This window comes from Callorhinus ursinus, unplaced genomic scaffold, assembly GCF_003265705.2.
Source record: "Callorhinus ursinus isolate GAN/ISIS: 27379988/994484 unplaced genomic scaffold, GSC_fseal_2.0 scaffold1, whole genome shotgun sequence".
Classification (NCBI taxonomy): Eukaryota; Metazoa; Chordata; class Mammalia; order Carnivora; family Otariidae; genus Callorhinus; species Callorhinus ursinus.
In genome coordinates this window covers 59141647-59161027 of record NW_027397063.1, presented here as the reverse complement: position 1 = coordinate 59161027, position 19381 = coordinate 59141647, and the positions used below count along the sequence as shown (strand labels likewise).

General features: G+C 50.2%; 1 protein-coding gene across 3 annotated transcripts in view; it reads left to right on the top strand.

Annotated features, from left to right (window-relative positions):
• Positions 1-3548, top strand: part of HACD2 (3-hydroxyacyl-CoA dehydratase 2) — a 113830-nt gene extending 110282 nt beyond the window's left edge. Inside the window, exons 7-8 of one of the 3 annotated variants that reach the window (XR_012378774.1) lie at positions 351-527; positions 2895-3548. Coding sequence is in view for 2 of the 3 variants with exons in the window: in XM_025875364.2 (XP_025731149.1) it covers positions 2895-2983 (89 nt within the window). In the remaining variant the exon portion in view is untranslated. Of the gene's footprint in view, positions 1-350; positions 1153-2894 lie in introns of those variants that run through there. The other 2 variants (XM_025875364.2, XM_025875373.2) reach the window with 2 other exon arrangements.
• Positions 3549-19381: the final 15833 nt, after the last annotated feature.

Sequence of the window (19381 nt, the reverse complement as noted above, 5' to 3'; positions counted from 1 at the left end):
AATAGTAAGTCCATCACTAGAATTCACCTATTTGTAACGTCAGAGAATAACTGCAAAGATACTACGAGAGAGGGTAGAGTGTTATTTGGCGGCTCTGTGGCATCTCGATGGGTAATGATAGTGATGGTACTGTGTGTCACTCCAGTCCGGACCACCCTTCCCCTTCAGCTAAAGCAGGAAAAGGTAAGTCCTTGTGCATTTTTCCTACCCTTACCCCAGCCCACCGTGTTCCCTTCCTTGGTTGCTGGATGAGAAAGTGAGTCAAAGAGGACCCCAAGTCCATGTGCTTTAAGGAGAACATGCAGTTTTAAATGATCTAGCTCCTTAACCAGTTCTTTCTTTTCTTTCAGTTTTTCCCCAGTTATACTTCCACATGATACACCAGAGAAGAAAGGTCCTTTCTCATACTGAAGAGCACAAGAAATTTGAATAGCTCCTGCTTCCTGCGCACCCCCAAAAAACAAACTTTTCAATGACAAAAAATGCTGCAGACTTTTTGAGTTCCCAATACGTTTCATAGAAAATAAGTAAGAACTATTTTTAAAATATTAAAAAAAAAATAAAAACCAAAATCCAGTGTCACACAGGCCTGGGATTTTATTTAAAACAACAGCAACAACAAACAACAACAACAAAAACTATTACATAAAACATCCTGGCCGGTCCATTTCAGCATGCTCTTTCAACCAGAAGTTCCCAGTATTTATGATGGTGCTGGAAAGGGATTTGGCGTTTTATATCCTCCTGTTTCCTTCATGTATCTGATAAGTAAAGATCTGTAATACTAAATACTTGAGAGTTACAGTCTGAGTAAGGAAGTTGTACCAGCTGAATGCCCAGCTTGCAGTAAGAGTTCTGTTCCAGTCTGCAGTGTGTTTCGCATTCCCTTTTCAAAGTGCTTGACTGCATGCTGGAGACTGTATTTTTGAAGCGGCAAACTTTGTTGTCTGGAATGTTAAGAAGTTATGGCTGGGATCTATCTCCCCCTATCTAATGAATGAATTATACCATGTATATGTCCATGAAGCTTTGGGGTAGTACCTGTAATCTGAAAACAACTAGAACCCTTTTGTTTGTTTTCAGTTGAGTCGTTGCAGCCTGCCACTAAGAAACGTGCTCGAGTTTAATAAGTATGTGTACATCGTAGAGAACGTATCTTATCTAGGGCTCAGCCTCAATCATATTTTAACACAGTGACAGTTCTCAGAAAGGGAAAGCTCAATTGCCAGTAAATGACGAGTACCTTTCACCGTGTCATTCTCAGAACACATCTGAGTAATGTATTTACCCATAGCTATCCTCACTTCTGGACCCAAAGCCAGGCTAGTCACGTAAGGGGTAGAGAATCTGTAATTGAAAGCACATGGAAGGTGTTACTTTAGATATGTAGACCTGAAGAACATTTAGGAATAGGTTTCTATACCCTTCTTACTTTATTTTTAAATGTCCTTCAACTCTTCGGTTAGGATCCTTTTCCTAATTACGGTCCTGTGTAATCCCCACCACCCTGTAAGTCCAGAGGTGGTGAAGTGCCCCAGTCGGGCAGACATGAGCTAAAAGCGGTTCCCTCTCCCATGTGTGGGAGCGGCCTAGAAATACTTTGGTCATGTGGACCATGTCTAATTGCCGTCATGTTTTCATACCATTTAATTGCTGAACTGTGCATTTAAGACTCTTGAAGAAAGGGTTGATGAAAATGTAAAGCCCAAATTCAGATGTGCATTAAATTTTAAACACAGAATGTTCTTTGTGGATTCTTTTCTCCCCCCCCTTTTTTTTAAATCATTGATCTTTAAAATTTTAAAGGCCTAGCTTACTAGCTTACTGAGTAGTTATTTAAAATATAATTGCTAAAAAAAATAAATAAAAATAAAATATAATTGCTAATATCAGAAGAGTGTCATAATGGAAAACTTATTTTTTAAATTAGTTTTTAAATTATTTTCATAGAAGCCTGATAATGAAGATGAAAATGAGAAGAAAGTATGGAGCCTAAAAAAAAAAAGAAAGTATGGAGCCTAAAATTTATTGCAGGCAGATGTGTAATAAAATTATTTTTGAATTGAACATTAAAATTCTGCTTCTTTAAGTCAGCACTCTTAACTTGGGCATGTTGAGACTAGAATCTGTTCTTACACTTCATAAACTAAATATAGAGAAAAGATTATTTTTCATGTTTTTTTTTTCTTTTTCCTAAATGTATTTCTGCTGTAAAATAGAAACAATTTGAGTTATATTAGTCTTAATTACTTAGTTTGGGTAAGATTTTTTTCAGTCGTTTCTGGAATAGTTATAGAAGATGGGGTGAAAAATACAGGTTTTCCAGGATCGGATTGGGGGTTTTATTCGGGCCTCTCTGTTATAATTTGTCACTATTTATGAAAAATAGTCTGTCGCAAACAGTGGTGTTACATCAAATTGAACTTTGGCAGCAAGAACACAGCAAGCAACTCCCTCCTCAAAGAGGGTCTCCACTGCACTGTGTATTTTTGTCCATCGACATTTAAGATGCTCGTGGCAGATAACTAAGGCATGCACTCGGCCATGTCCTTCATTCACCTCTCTCGGTAACTGGTTGCTTTATCTCTGACATGAATTAATTTCTCCTTTGAAGTGGTGGTGTTCTATGAATTGAGAACATCTAACCCCACCAACTGTCACATCTTACAAAGTGTGAATGAGGAAGGCAGTGTTTGGTGGGTATTTTGTCAGACTTCTCGTTTTCATTTCAGGACATAGTCAAAGGCATCATCTGCCCCACCGCCCGCCTGGTTGGGTGTTTCAGATTTCCCCCTTCGGGGACCACCTTCCGGCAGAGAATTCTTTGAGGTATGCAGTAGTGCTTTGTAGACACAAGCTGCTAATCTGCATCTTGCTGTGTTCTGTTTGCTCAGGTTGGGATCACTCATTTAACACATACTCACCATTATCAAAGGCACCATGGAGAGTTAGTCATGGAATAAAGCACTGTCCTTCCAGATAAAATCCATTCCTCTGGAGTGAACTTCCCACAGAAAGGGTTTAGAAGAACTAGAGGTAAAGAGGCATATGAAGATGGTGTCCTCATCTCTACTGGTTTGTTTGGATTATTCATTTATAACACAAGATCGGCGCTGATGTGGTACAACCTGCAAATTACTTTCAGTTCTGAGTTTCTAGATAAAACATTATAAAACATTAACATCAGTACATACTGCTCCTTTGAAATTTGGGTAGAAAATTATACAACCATATATATAGTCCATTTTTGTATTTTTTCTATGTTGTGAAAACCAAAATTGTAATTTTATAAGTCTTTGATTCACTAAAATTATATAATTTAAATGTATTTTTTGTATATTTAGAAATAAGGAGTTTAAAGGCTATGCCTAACTTTCTATGCATGCATTTGAAGCTGTTTTTACCTGATAATGTTAATGTAGTAATAAGTTGTATTCATAAAATACTGATCTGTGTTGCATTTCGAAATAAACTGGTGCGTGCTCTGCCTGGATTTGAAATACCAGTGCATCTAGTGATTTTTCACATTAAGTTGGCCTGAACGTGGTGTTACAGGAATATGGAAGAGTTTCAGTTTTGTCACGGATTCCAGTTCTTTCTTTCATAGGTTTAAAATCTATTTCTGTTATTCGTAATGCACTTACACAGGAGAAATAGATTATATTAAGAGGTTTCCAAAAAGTCGTTCTTCCTGCCAGTCTTCAAGCTTACCAAGCCCCTCTCAGCCTGGCCCCAGAGGGACAAGAGGGACTACTCATGTAAGCGACCAGAAGTCGGTAAACGATTGAGGATCCTTGTCTTACAATGTTTGGGGTTTTGTTTTGTTTTGTTTTTTTACAATGTTTTTTTAATCTAACTTTTCTAATATAAGTTAAGAAGGGAACTTTTGTTGTCTGGCAATGTTCATCTTATATTAAAACAAGATGTGGTCAAGTACCTCCTGAAAATGCCTCCAAATAGCAATCCTAGGAACCGCTTCACCCACTCTCAAGTTCATTGTAGGAGGTGGTGGGAGGGACACGGGCAGGATACACCCCGCTCGGCCGCTTCCGTCCTGCTAATTCTAGACCCCAGGCCTCTTCACCTCAAAATGAAAGCACTGATGTGTCCATGGGATGGGCATTGTCTAGTGGGTGATCCCTGAGTGATCTCCTTCTCATGTGCCTCCAGCGGTTAACATGCCCACTGCTGGGTCGGCCAAGTCTTTCTCAGAGTTAATCATCAACCGTTGTCCAAGACTGTGGTCCTTGTTCCAAAGGGAACGTTTTCTTTCTACCTGCTGTCTGAGCACAGGCTTAAGACGTTAGCAGCACGGTGGTTGTAGAAGCACTCCTCGTGTATGCAATCTAGTCTCTTTCAGAGATGGGCATTTCATTTACGAAAAGAATCATTTCAACTAAAGCTGAGGAACAGATGGTAGAGTTAGTAGTAGAGGCTACCCAGAAAATACAACCTTCACTATCTTAGGGTGGTAATGGGAAACCAGGGCTTTCTAATTTGTCATTGTCATATTTTGTGGCAATTATGTGTACTGTGTTAACATAATAAGCTCTAACCTGAGGAGTTACCATTGGTATAAGTGAGAGACCTACTGTTACACACAGTGTTCCAAAAATACCGCTGTGTTGTTCTGTTCCCTTTAACAAGAATGGAGACTAGCTTTGCAATTCCTCATATTATTAAAAAAAAAAATCCCAACCTTACAAATGGACTGGCTCATTGTCATACAGTCTAGTGATGAAGAAACTGTTCTAAGCAACTCTTACCAAAAATAGCCATACCTGTTAACACCCCTGCCTGCCGCTGAGAGCCAGTCACCAGAGAGCGCTGCGTGGGTCTCTGACCAACGCTTCCTTGTAAGTGTGAGAGACTAGTTAATCTTTTTTGCTTTCAAATTTAGAAAGCTACTCCTTAGTGTTACTGGGGCAGATCTCATTACCAAAAATAATTTTTCCCCCCAGGAAAGGCAGTTCACCCTAAAAAGTCCCATTCAAAGAGCAAAAATAAAACATGAGAAAGGCTGTGTATATTAGCACCCAGTACCCATTTCATAAATCTCTAAAGGTTCGGAAGTTGCATCTCTGCTCACTAGTTCCAGAACATAGACTTGTGAGCACGGCAGCACCTTCACATCTATCTTCGGCCTTCGTGGACGCAGTCCAGATGCATTTCCAGATACCGCACTTGGTTGAAGGCCAAGCTCCGCTTCTGCGTTGTTGTAGCTGGGCTCCCCCGCTGGGAGGCAGCACCTCACAAGCGATCGGGGCCTTGGAAGTGTGAGGCGTTTGGAACCGGGCTTCAGCCCCACGACGCGGAAGGGGCTGAAAGGCACAGCAGTGAAAATTAGGCAGGGGTCTCTATTGTCCGTATAAAGAAAAGGCAGTCAGATCTTAAAGCATATTCTGGAGGGGTCCAGGAAATAACACTTTTTTTAGAACAAAGAAGCCAGCTTGGATGTATGTTTTGAAGGCTCCATCTATTTGTTCTCTTCCCAACGCAGAACCCTCCCCAGCATGGACCCTGCAGGGCTTTTGGAGCTGGTCGGAAAGCAGGTGTTAGTGCTCCTGTTTAATGGAGAGCCTGCTTGTTAATCTTTGAAATGTTCGGGGAGGTCAGTTCCCACTCTTCTTCTGTCTCTGGATATTTTTGGAGGGTGGCCTGGGCCATGAGAAAATGTCAGGCCACCTTATAAGGCTGCGTCTGGCCCCGAGAATGCTTGTCTGCAGCATGTCCAGTACACTCTGGGGGTGTGAGTTAACTTGACTCTTGGACTGTGGGTTTTCTCACAGATGTAAAATGCTTCTATTCATGCCATGGATTATTCTTACTCTTTAACGGGCTTAAAGTCTTCCTCAAGAGAGAGCTATTTAAATGACACAAATTTTGGACATACCGGCTAGATAACCAAGGGTACATGTAATCCTCAACAAGCACACTAGTTGATCGTGCTGGGGTCCATAGAAAGTCTACTGCAGGTGGTTTCCTGAACTAGCTAGCGTATGTCAAAGTGAAATGCATAGAATATTGGTTCTGAGGGCGCCTGGGTTGGCTCAGTCGTTAAGCGTCTGACTTCTGCTCAGGTCATGATCCCAGGGTCCTGGGATCGAGCCCCGCATCGGGCTCCCTGCTCAGTGGGAAGTCTGCTTCTCCCTCTCCCACTCCCCCTGCTTGTGTTCCCTCTCTCACTGTCTCTCTGTCAAATAAATAAAATATTTTAAAAAAAAAGAATATTGGTTCTGAGTAATGATGGGAGGAGGACTGTGTGGGGGGGGCGGATTCTGTGGTTGAAAAAGTTAAAACAAAATTAAAGTTTTTTTCTCCTATGAAACTTTTCAGATCTATTTGCATGTGAATGCAATTTGTGAATCTCCAAGAGAGGGGGATGTTAATGCAGGATCTTCCAAAGCTATTTTCAACATTTGTCCTTGAAACATCTTCAGAGCTAAGGCTCCTTGAACACCTTGAAAAATACTAATCTGAGGGCGCCTGGGTGGCTCAGTCGGTTAAGCATCTGCCTTCAGCTCAGGTCATGATCCCGGGGTCCTGAGACTGAGCCCCAAGTGGGGCTCCGCCTCTGCCTCTGCCCCTCCCCCTGCTCATCTCTCCCTCTCTCAAATAAAATCTTCAAAAAAAAATACTAATCTGTTGTTGGCAGCTTTCCCCATGGGGGACTAGTAACCCATGAGGAGTGGGGGGACAATAAGAAATGCGGGCTTAGCCAGGGATATGGGAAGATTTTCCTTGTTTCTGTTTTTAATAATCCACCATCGTCAAGCAGATAAATGAATTGATTGAGAAGCCAGATGTCAGCAGCCCTGGATGGAGTCTGCCATTTGCTGCTTTCTGGTGGTGTCTGCCAGGGGCTGGGAACTCATGTGTCGGTGAAGACGTGGCTGGGACCGGCAGACCTGAGAAGACCAAGGCCTCAGGGGCTGAACACCCCGAGCTGGGAGCAGCCCAGCTGCGCCCCACCCGCGCCTACGCCCCAGCTTGGGAGCGCAGACTCAGGTGCCTGCCGGCACAGCCTCTCCCTCAAGCTCGCGTCCTCCTTGAGACTGCTGGTGTCCGGAGACCGTCTTCCACGCTGCACCCACATTCCCCAGTGTTGCCAGGGAGTGGCCGCGCTGTCCTGGCGTGCCCTGCTACCTGACAAGGCCTTAGAGCTCCTTCCGTTCTGTGCCCTGTCCTGCCCTGGCGGCTCCCCACGTACACCCTCACGAGCCAGAGAAGCCAACGCGCACACGGCGCGGAGGAAACCAGGCCGCACGGGAAGACGCGGCTGGGACTAGCCCTCAGCCCACGCTCTCGCACGCACACGCACGCACACCAGGGTACCTCCAGGGCTGTGCCCGGCTTTCTTCTGCCCACACGCATCCCAAGGCCTGGCTGAAGCTCCTAGCTCTCTTCCTCTGCTCCGGGTCTCTCTCCCTGCTTCCCTGAGCTCCGTGAGCCATGACCCCTCAACCTTCCCCAGCAGCCCTCTCGTGCCAGACTCCATCGTTCTCACCATCATCACGAACCTCCGTACCCTCCTGCCCTCCCTCTGCACCCTCGTGGCAAAACCCCAAGCTGGGATCAGTCCAGCTGCTACCCTTCCCTGTGCCTCTCCTGCCAGGGACTGCCGGCCTGGCACACTGTCCAAGAGTCCCTTCAAACCCCATCCTCCTTAAACCTCTGACTCATCTTAGCCCAGGAAAGCACCCCCAATGTCACCGAGAAAACAGCCATCAGACAGCAACTCCTGCAACTTTCTTGGCCAAATTATTATAAACTTGCCCGTACAAGAGGACTTTTCTTGTCCTACTGTTAGAATGGAAGGGTGACCCCCTAACCAAAGCTGACCCCTCCCTTGTGCTCTGGGTGTTTCCAACTTACTCCCCACCCCCCTCAGGGACCTGACTCTAGCCCTCTCTGTGCTTCCTCTTTGCCAGCAATTCCCATCGACTGCCTTCCCGGTCTTGGCCTTGACCCCTGTGCACTCCACGGCTACCCCCCCTCTCCTCCGGCTCCTTGGAAGGGTTGGCTACAAACACTTCTCTATTTCTCACCTCCCACTCTTTTCTCTTCTCACTACTGCCTGGTGCTTCCTTCTATGCCATAGCTCTGTTCATGGTCACTTGTGACCTTGGTTTGAAACCCAATGCACACTTTTTAGTCCTGGTCTTTTGGTTGAAATTGGGGTGCCATCATGCTGGATGTTAGAAATGATGGTATGGTTTTGGAGTAGACTGGGGGGGGGGGTCCAGCAGTACCATGTCCTGGGCCTGAACTCATTTCTCCCCCATGCATCCCTAATGAAGGTGTAGGCAAAAGAAACAAGGACAAAACGGCCAACAAAAAACGTAACGGTTAACTGTGGCATGAGCCCCAGGAGCACATTCTGGGAAGCTGGGCAAACCTCACAGAACACTCCTGCTTCCTAAACTAGCAAGAGGTGGTAAGTACCTGGGACTGAAGGAATTTGTGAGGCCTGTTCAACTCACCTCCCACCCCACTCATCTCGTTTTTCTCCACCCAGACTTCGGTCTCCTCACTGGGACAGGCAGAGAAGTTGACCCAACCCCCCACCAGCTCCAGGAAAGAAACACTCAAAGTTGAGTGCATGTGCCACCACGCTTGGCAGCAGGCTGGCTCAGGCTGGTGGAGGCTCAGGCTGGGAAGGACAGCTTACCACTTACAGCTTGACGAGCCAGAGGAGGGCCCCACACCCCTGCACACCGATCCCTTATGCCCACTGACTCATTCACTCTCGCTAGTAAATGGAGCTTCCCCAGCCTTCCTTGGGGAGGAGCCAAAACGTGCAGGGGTGGGGGGGTGGAGAGAAGGAGGACAGATCTAGGAACCATTCGCAGGAAGCCACCCATCATTCTTGAGACCATCTCTGCTCTGGACAGCCTCCTCTTCTGGTTTTCTCCTGCCCCTGTGACCAGCCTTGCTCTGTCCCCTCTGCTATCCCTGGCTCAGAGGTTCTCAAACTTGAGTCCATCAACAACCACTCGGGGTGCTTGACAAGATCAGATTCCTGGGCTCCTTCTGATCTATCAGATCTAAATCACTGGAGAGAGAGGTTGGGGGTCTATTTTTACACAAGTCCCGAGGGTGATGCAGGGCTTATTTGTAGAACATTGCCTTAAGGGGCTCCTGATCTTGAGGGTTCTACCCTAACTCCTCACTTCAGCCCTGGAGAAGATCTGGCCCTTGGATATGTTCTGTCTGGACCACGTTGTTTTTTTTTTTTAAATTGAATCAGTTGCCAACACCTTAAAGTGGATAGCCGTCATGTGAGCCATCTATGAGAAGTCAGAAGATGAGGCAGCAGGAGTCCACGTTCCCGTACGTTGGGCATCGGCGAGAAACAGGGAGGGCTGCCCCATTGGATGGAGCTCAGGCCCCAATGCCACCTGCCAGAGACCCCAGTTCGCCTGTCCCTGACCGGCCATGCCCCGTCAGCATCTGAAGCAGGAGCTCGAGAGGAGGAGTACGGCTGCATGGTTTCTAGCTCCCTCTGCCATGAGCCTGCATCCATATCAGGGCCCTACTGGACATCTTTGCTCCGCTATCCCACAGGCACCCTGAGCTCAACCTAGCCAAACAGAACTCATCATCCTCTCCTCCCCCTGCTGCAAAACTCTTCCTCCTCCCACTTCCAAGGGGGCCGTGCCTCCCTGAATGGCACCCCAGCCACCTGTTGCTCAAGCCAAGAACCTGGGAGTCATCTTTCCCTTTCTGCTCCCTCACGGGCCCTCAGTTAATTTATAATTAGTTGCTAAATCCTGTTGATTCTATCTCCTGAGGATCAGTTGAATCTATCAACTTCCCTCCTCCACTGCCTCCTGTCTTGTCGAAGCCACCACCCCCTCCTCTGGACAGCGGCCTCCTACCTGGCTCTCCACTCCCTCTCTTGCCCTCCCCCCAAAGCCATTCTGCACACAGCAGCCAGAAGAGCCTCTTTAGAACACAAATATTACCATGTTATTCCCTGTTGAGTCCTTCAGTAACTCTCTGTTGCTCCTGGTGTGAAGTCCAGACCCCTGAGCATGACCCAGACACCTTCTGGGACTTGTGTCTGCTGATGTGTCTAGCCTCTCCATGCCCCATGTTCCACGAAAGGCGACCAGGCCCTCGGGGCCCTTGGCTCTCACCTTGTGGCCTTTGTGCACCACATTCCCTGTGCCTGGGAGACCCATTCCCTCTCTACCTGGCAAGTTCCTGCCGGTTCTCCAGGAAGTACCTGCCCCGAGGTCCTAGGACTGGCTCTGGTGCTCCTCCAGGATGCTCCCACAGTGCCGGGGGCGGGGCGGGGGGGGCAGAAGAAAGATTCGAAATTAGAATTTCAGGGGTGCCTGGGTGGCTCAGTCGCTTGAGGCTCCAGCCCTTGATTTCAGCTCAGGTCATGATCTCAGGGTACTGGGATCAAGCCCCCAGTAGGGCTCTGCACTCAGGGGGGAGTCTGCTTGAGATTCTCTCTCCCTCTGTCTGCCCCTCCCCCAACTCAAGCTCCCCGTGCACGTGCTCTCTCTCTCTCTAAATAAATAAATAAATCTTTAAAAAATAAAAATAAAAAATAAATTAGAATTTCAGGTAACAGTGAAACTCTTATTAGTATGAGTATGTCTCAGGCAACATTTTTATTTGCCAAATCACTGTGATGGGGCCCAGATTTACCCTCGAGGTCCTTATTGCCACCTTCTCTCACCTTCTCAAGACTGTAGGCTTCACGAGGGTAGGGACTCCTCCCAAGCCCGTGAACCACTGTAGTCTCAGTCCTAGCCTTCCACTGGGGTTTAGGACACCAGCAGGAAACTTACAAACAAATGATTTTTTTTCTTTTTTTTTAAGTAAGCTCTGCATCCAATGTGGGGCTTGAACTCACGACCCCGAGATCAAAAGTCCCACATTCCACCGGCTGAGCCAGCCAGGCGACCGTACCTACAAACAAGATATTAAGTAGGGTCGTATCAGAGACTGTAAGTTTTTTTGGTTTTTTGATTTGAGAGAGAGAACGCACGTGCACATGCGCGAGTGGAGGGGGGAGGGGCAGAGGGAGAGAGAATCTTATGCAGGCTCCACGCCAAGCTCAACGCCAAGCTCAATCTCACGACCCTGAGATCACAACCGTAAGATCACAACCTGAGCCACAACCAAGAGCCGAACACTAAACTGGCCCCGCCACCCGGGTGCCCCCAGGTACTATAAGTTCTCTGAAGAAACTTGGAAAGGCAATGTGTAGGCAGACGCTGGACCCACGGCCCTGTACTTAGCATGGCGTCTCTGAGGACTAATAGATGCAGGATTTCACCCTGATCCCACCGACCCCTAGAGCCCGCAGTGCTGCCTCCCTAGTCGCTGGAACACAGGGACATTGGTGGGGGGCAGGGCGTTCATTTAGGGTGAATGTTATGTGGGGACCCCACCCAGACAGCTTCTCAAAGGGCACAGGTGCCAGCTCCTTAGAGACTTCCAGCTCTCCCTGTACCCTCTGGCACCCTTGGACGGGGCTCTCCGAGCAGCCCAGGGGGCACAATGGGCAGCTGAGCTCTCAGGAGGGTTCCATCTCCTCTCTTCCAGACTGCGGTACCCTGCAGAGTGCCTGCAGTCAGAGCACTGTTGGTCTGCACTCAGAACTTTCCCGAGCCTCAGCCTCTTCCTCAGGCACTTCTCATTAGCAAAGCTGCTGACAGCTGAGAGCCTGGGGACGAGGTGTTCCCACAGGCCTGGTGGCTGCGGATCTGCGGCAGCCCAGGACCAGAGCCACCCCCAGTCTGGGCCAGGACGGGCCAACAGTGTGCGCCTACGTGCCATGGGTGTCTCTGCCCACAGCCTCCAGCCTCCATTTCTTTGATGGTCTCTGCCGCTTCTCCCCAGCCTCAGGACAGCTAATCAAGCCCCAACTCTCGCTGAGAGCTCTGGCACTGATCACAGCCTGCCAGGAGCTTGGGGCTGCTTCACTCCCTATGCAAAGTAAGGAGGTGAGCAACCCCATCTGCTCCATGGAAGACTGTCACTAAATACCACCACCCCCCCATTCCCCACATCTCAAGCCCACGTCGCACACCAGGGAACTATGACTTCTCAGATCTGGATGAGACCTCAGACCGGCATTGTCACCTCCAGCCTTGGAAGTTTCCAGAGTTGGAAACTGATGCCAAGAAGAGAAAGGGACACAGGTGGTCAGTGGCATTCCCTACCTCCCAGCCTGCAGGACAGCCCTGCAGGGCACTTCTGGGAGTGCAATCAGAGGATTTCATGCTCCTCCAGCAACCTGAGCTTCCTACCAAGGAAGGCCCAACTTCAGCAGCCCATATTGTGATTTCAGGTATAGACTTGCAAAGAGATCAGAAAATAAGGGGAGACTGGGGAGGGTGTCCTGGAGACTACCTATCCCTGGGAGTTTGGAGGACATGACCAGGGGTCTCTGTGCCAGGCAGCTCTGTAAAGGGGGAAGGGAATCCTGCAGTGGGGTTCAAGTGGCCCCCTCTGGCCACAGAAACCCTGTGGTTGTCGGGCTTAACCTGGGCCTGTGAGAGTTTCCCAGAGTCCCTACCCGTAGTTACCCAGGAATGGAAGTCAGTGGGCTCCTTCTGGAAGTCCCAGCTCCTGGCATCAGCCCCTCCCCCCCCCACCCCGGCTTGGAGGAGCACAGCCTGGGATGCAGCCTGCACAAGTGGAATCCAAGGGCTCACCCAGCCTCCTGTCAAGAATCTCAATTCAGAGCCAGGAGGCTGTTGGCTTGCATGGTATATTTAGAAAAGTCAGGCTCCAGTTGCTCCCTGTTCCCTTACAAAGTGTGAACTGCACCCATCACATGGAAATGTGATTCACTTCTCAGCAACCAAGCTGAGCTGCTTCCCACCGCCTCCAAGCAACCCTCCCTCCTTGCCCCACTCAGCCCTCCTGGGCCCCACGTGAAGCTGGAGGCTCTGGTGGCCGGTGACCTGGAGTGCCAGGTGGAAAGCCCCTCGGTGGTCGGAGGCAGAATGTCTCTTTTGCATCTTTCACAGCAATGCGTGGGTCTTCGTCTATTTACTTTCTTTCTGGCAGTCTGGATGCTTTCTTCCTCGTGGCCTCACAGCCCTCAATTCTCAATCCCACCCCCACGGCACACTGCTCGTCCTGTGCTCTTTAGAAGCCTGGAGAAGCTCACAGTCTGGTGGTAAGCCCCTGGTGGGAACAAGCACAGTCAGGCTGCGGTTGCACCCGTGCAGCCTGCAAGCTGAGCGTGGCTTTTTTTTCTTCTTCTTTTTCTAAAATGATATTCTAAATGGCTTTGGTTACTAACATTTTTAAATTAAAAGAGTTCACATTTTAAAAAAATTAATTTCCTGCTTCTCCTGAAAAAGAGACCTGGAGTTCCGGCAGCCCTGGGCCCTGGTCCTGTAGGGCAGGTACACGGTGAGGGAAGGGGGAGGCGGCTGCTCCTCGTCCCTGGCCAAGCTCTCCAGGCCCTGTCGCCCCTCCGTCCTCCTACCTACCAGCCCCCGGCCTTCCAGCCGGAGCCCGGTCAGGGGGTCCAAGGGTGATGGTCACCACCTCTCCTCCTTCTGGGAGGCACCAGCATGGTGAAAGGGCGCTGGGCCTGGTAAAGGACTGCGTCACAGTCCCGCTATGTCACGGTATTCGCCCCGCCCCCACGCACTGGCTCCTCAGAACAATGAAGGGGTGAGCTCCGGAACCTCTCAGGCACCCTCTGGCCCTGACGCTGTGTGACTTCTTGAGGCAGAGAGGGGGACTCTAACGTTGGAGGGGTGCTCATGTGATAGCAAATCCACAGTGCAGGAGTAGAAGCTGGAACCAAAGGTACGGTCAAGGAAGGCTGTCCTGAGGCCCCGAGGTAACAGAAAGAGGCCTGGGGCAGAAGCGATATGGTCCATGCTCAGCAGCCCGCAATCTCCCCATGACGTCATCTGCCTTCAGGCAACACTACCCCAGGGGAGGTTTCTGACGGCGTGCCAGGGGACCCGGGGATATGGAACAGGCCCACCCAGGGGGCACAGGCCCATCCTCCAATGCAGAGTGACTCACCCATGTGCAGGCCCCTAAGGCAAGACTGACCCATGAAGGGTAACAGAAGCTAATAATGTGCAGCACTTACTAGGTACCAAGCACTATTTCTATTTTTTCACATATATTAACCCATGTATTTCTCCCAACAATTCTATGAAGTCAATGTTGTTAGAATCCCGTTATACGGATGATGAAACTGAGGCACAGAAAGACTAAGTAACTGGCCCCAGGTCACCTGACAGGTGATTGATTGAGGCTGGATATAACCCCAGAGGACGTTCCAGAATCCACACTCTGTGACTATACACTAACTATATTGCTTTTGCTTTAGCTCTAAGGCCATAGGGTGCCCGGTGCTGAGCCCCCAGCTGCTTGCCATCTGGAATCATGTCCAGCTGCAGCCACTCAGCCTGGCTCTGAGCTGGTTACCACAAGCACCTGATGGCACCGGCCAAGAACACCAACAACAGGCAAGTGCGTTGAAGAACGCTCTTTCGTTTTCAAGTCAGTCTGCACCACACAGAGAAAGTAAAGGCCCCACACAGAAATCTCTTCCCTTTGTTGTCAGAGCGAAACAAGACAACCCATTCAAGAACCCGCAAAATGACATATTCCCCACGACTATGGGGGAACTTCCCCATTTTCGTCACCCAGCTCAGCCCTAGCCAAAAGGATTTCACTCAAATGCCTGAGACAGCCCCTTCTGCCCCCGCAGCCTGGGTCCTCTTCCCTGGAGACTGGCAGGCTCCTTCAGCCCCCGAGGGGCAATGACATCAGTCCCTTGCTCACATAAAGAGTATTCCCAGAACCTGACCCAGCGGAGCCGCATTGTCTTCTTGCTTAGACCCTAGAGGAAGTTTAGTAGTCACCAAAGGTATGCCAGGCAGGAGCCAGTAGATGGGGAATATGAACAAAGACAAGAGAAAGTCTGCATGGATTCTGCCTTGCTAGGAGCCTAACAATCCTCCTGAGCCCTGCAGAGCCCCTGAGCTGGCCTTCCACATACCAAGGACTAATTCCCACTGGGAGCTTGGTGGTGCTGCCTGGGACACCCAGGGGTTGCCTGAGCCCACTGTGTCCCTGTGTTATCTCTCAAGCCTTCATCCTCAGGGGCCCAGAGATAAGCCTTCCATCTCCTTGCCCTCCCCTAATATCCTGCGGGGTCCCCAGGACTTGGTTACTGCTCCCGTCTCCCCTGAGAGCACCAAAGTCCCTTTCTTGCTCCAGCAAGACCTAACTTACACACAAGAAGCCACTCAATCCCCCAGCCCTCTCTGAGAAGCAGGATATAGGAAGGAACAAGAGCATGGTGGCGTCACAGAACGACGCTCCTTGCCAAACTCCCCAGAAGACTTGGCCTGTCCCCGTAGAAGCTCAGTCCCTCTGCATGGCCCAGAAGTCGCCTGCTCGCTGATGGTGGGGCCACGCAAGGCTGCCCAGTGCGTCTCCCTTCTTCCCCACCGGACAGCCAGCCAGGTCTGCTGCTGTCAGGGAAAGCACCGAGACCCCTCGCCAAAGCAGGAGCCCAGACCCTCTCCACTTAGGGGCTCCGTTGGCCTATAGGACCCCACACAGTGATTACAGGTCCTGCTCACTATCAAAACAAAGCTGTTGCTGGTGGGCTGGGCATATGCCAGAGGGGATGACCAGGTTCCCTGTGTCAGCTGATAGCCACCCATTGATGCGGACATGACCTCTGGGGAGTCGGGGGAAGAAAGAGAGATCAGTAATTGTGCAGCAAAGAGCTTCTTGTATTATGGGCTGAAATCAAGCTATAGCCAGGGTCAGCCTCTCTCTGGAGGCTCTAGGGGAGAATCCTTACTTGCCTCTTCCAGCTTCCGGTGGCTCCAGGTTTCCCTGGCTTATGGCAGCAGAGCTCCAATATCTGTCTCTGTGTTCACACGGCCTTCTCCTCTGTGCCCCTGCATCTCAAATCCTCCTCTTTTTCCTGTCTCATAGGAACACCAGTCACTGGATTTGGGGCCCATCTTAAATCCAAAATGATTTCATCTTGAGATAAGATTGAATTCTCATTTTAAGATCTTAAATGCCTTAATTTTATTTGCAGACCCTATTTCCAAATAAGGCCACATTCAGAGGGCCCAGACATGTCTCTTGGGGAGACACTATCCAACCCACTGCACCCTGTTTCCTCCTCTATAAAATGGGGCCAACAGCAGCACCAGCCTCACAGTGCTGTAAGGATCGCCTGGGTTAATACAAGCTCAGCGCTCAGAGCAGGGCCCAGCACGTCGGAACTGCTCGGAGAACATTAGCTGTTACTATCATTCCTCATCCTTTAAGATGCCATTCCATGAACCTGCTCTGAACCATGTTTTTCCCCTCACCCGGACAAAAGCCCTTGCCCACACAGAAGTCTCCGCGGCCTTAGTAGACCCCTCCAGCTTTATCCCAGGGCTCGGTATGAGTGGGTGGAGGCTGGTTTCCTCTGCCAGCCCATTGGCTTCTTTTATTGAAAGCTGGATCTTATTCAGCTCCTTAGAAAAAGAAAAAAACACAACAACCATTTTTTATTCATATGAAAATATCTTGATCACAAGCAATAATGTGTGTATAGAGACATCATAGAACATATCTCGTCGTCGTAAGCCCAAATGTTTCCCAGTTTCCTCCCGACCATTTGACTGGTCCCCATCACCTCTGTCTCACCAGCAGCCAGTGCAGAGCCTACCATGTGGGGCTGGGGCCCTTCTATCAGCTACTAAAGTGAAGGAGGAGGGCAGCCTGAAGCCAAGGCAGAAATTAAGGAGCAGCTGAATGTACTGCCCAAGGACCCTTTGCCTGGGGGGACATGGGTGGGTCCTGAGGGGTGACGGAGGATGGAAGGAAGGCCTGGAGCCTGGGGCGCCCGAGGCACAGTGAGTGTCGGCAACTGAGTCTGATGGAATGGTACCTGGCATCCAGGGAAGCTCAGCCCGGAACAATGACAGAGCCCGGAGAGCCAAGCAGGGCAAGAGGCCCACTGTGACCCCTGGCTCAGCTGTGTAAAAGGCACAGCAGTTACCTTTGCTTTTGTGGACTATTTACTATGGATGACTAACTACCATGTAGCATAATAACAGCTATGTATGTAATTATGCGGCAGATTAATTTGTTATAAGCTTTATTTAATTATACTGCTGAACTCTGTTTGCCAAGTCGCTACTACCCCCAAAACAAAAACAGAACAAAACAAACTTCGAAGGCCCATTGCTCAGCTCTGCTTTCTTAGCTGGGGAAGGTAGGTGAGACCTGGCCCAACATGCACCGCAGAAGCCCACTCCCCGGCCAGAGTCATCCTCTTGGCCGGTGTTAAAAACTACAGTCTTGTGCTGGGCCCTTGCTGTCCCCGGCCAAGGGGCTCGTGTCCAGCATGCATAGTGCATGGGCATCTCTGAAGGCCTAGGATGGGCTCAGTCCCCTCTACTTACCTAGGCTGGGAGAGGGGTCTTCTGGCTCCAGAACTGCGAGGTGGCTGGAATGGCCTCGGGGCTCCTGCAGGGTGTGAGTTCACTCCCAGAGGGTCTCTCCTGCACGTCCCCCACAGCCCCTGCTCAGCACAGGGTTGGCCACAACCCCTGGGGTTCTTCACCCCCGCCTACCTCACATTCTCCTCTTCCTTTTCTGTCTCTCCTGTCCCTGGTTTCTACGGTGACGGGGACAGCACCGAGCACCACAGAAATGCTGATGGACTCCTCAGGTTCCAGCCTTAGAGCCGAGTTGGGAGGAGGAGGGAAGCCACAGAGAAAAGCCAGGCAAGTTGTGCAGCACACCTGGGACCCTGACCTTTCCAGGAGACAGCGAAGGCACGTGTGGGAGCCCCCCCAGACCTCTGTGGGGTCCGGTCAGCCCTCCGCTCCATTCCCACTGTGGAGGTTCTTTCTCTCATCTAGCCTCCACTCTTCTCATAGGGCGCTTTCCTTGGTCTCTGTCCTCACAGCGGGTCAGCCACCAGCCCTGCCCCCGGCCAGCACACACCACGACGGCATGCCCTCAGTCCACAGCAACGGCGGGAGCAGATAACACAGGCTGAGCACAATAGCCATGGTCTACGCTGACACCTTCGGACCTGGTCTCACGTGCTCTTCCAGAAGCCCCGTGAAGTGGGTGCTGTCTTCACCATCACCATTCCACGGATGAAGAGAAAGGGCTCTGACACACAGCTGGTAAGTTTAGAGGTGGGATTTGACCAGGCCTGTCCTGCTCTAGATCCCATGCTCTTCACCGTTACATTATAATGCCTTCTCTCCTATTATTCATTCAACAAATATTACTGAACATCTCTTCAGGCAGACCGTGTATTGGATGCTGAGGATGAACCCACGCACGAGGTAGAGATGGATGAGCCCTCTTGGAGCTTACATCCAGGCCCGCCTGCTACCTGTGTGCAAGCTTTGTTCTCCTGGGGCTTTGGGAGGCCCGACATGGGCCAAGGGTGGGATGGGAAGCAGTCCCAGCCAAAGAGTCACGTTATTTAGGAAGACCTGCATGCCACGGAGGAACTTTTGAGCCAGATCCTGCTGCTGGACCTCAAGGCCTGCCTGGGGATTCTCCCATACCCCAGGCTTGAACATCAGCTGGGCCTTCCTCCTGCTGGGCTGGCCCTCCTAGGGGCACCCTTCCCCCAACATCCTTCTCTTTGGCTCCTTCAACCAGCCATTGCTCCAGCTGGAAAACAGGCCTGCAAGCCAGACCAGCTCCCTACTTGATGTCATCTCACCTGAGGGAAACTCACTAGTCAACAAGACTACATCTGTGAGCTAATGAAAGGCATACAGAAACGTTGGGAGGCCCTGGCCAGGCAGCCCCTTCATCCCTGCAGAGGAGCTCAGGGGAGTCGGGTGGAGGGAAGGGATGCTACCTCCCCCCGAGAGCCACCTGGTGCAGCCCGAAGGACTCCCATGGGAGGGCAGGGGCTCTCTGCTGACCCCATGCCTCTGCAGACACAGCCTGAGGCCTCACTAGGAGGGGTGGGGGAGAGAAGCACCAGGCTGGACACCGTCCCCAGAGGAGCCCTGACTCGGCCCTGATGAGGACTTAGCTAGAAAGGACTACCTGTCCTAGAGTCACTACTGTGTGTTGAGCCCTTGACTTAGCCTGGGAAAAGAGATGTTTTTATTCCACTGATGAGGAAATTGAATCTCAGAGAGGTGAGCTAATTTTGTTGAGGTCACACAGAGAGCAAACAACAGTTCTGTCTAGTAGGTCTAACTCCAAAGTCAACACCTTTTTCCACCACGTCAGATAGCCTCCTTTAGGGGCCAGGACTGGAGAACACAGCTTCTGGAGGCCTCCCTACTCCTGAGAGGAAAGGAGAGAAAACCCAGTATGTATTCTCCTTGCGAGATGGGCCCCCCAAAGTAGAAGGTAGTGGCTC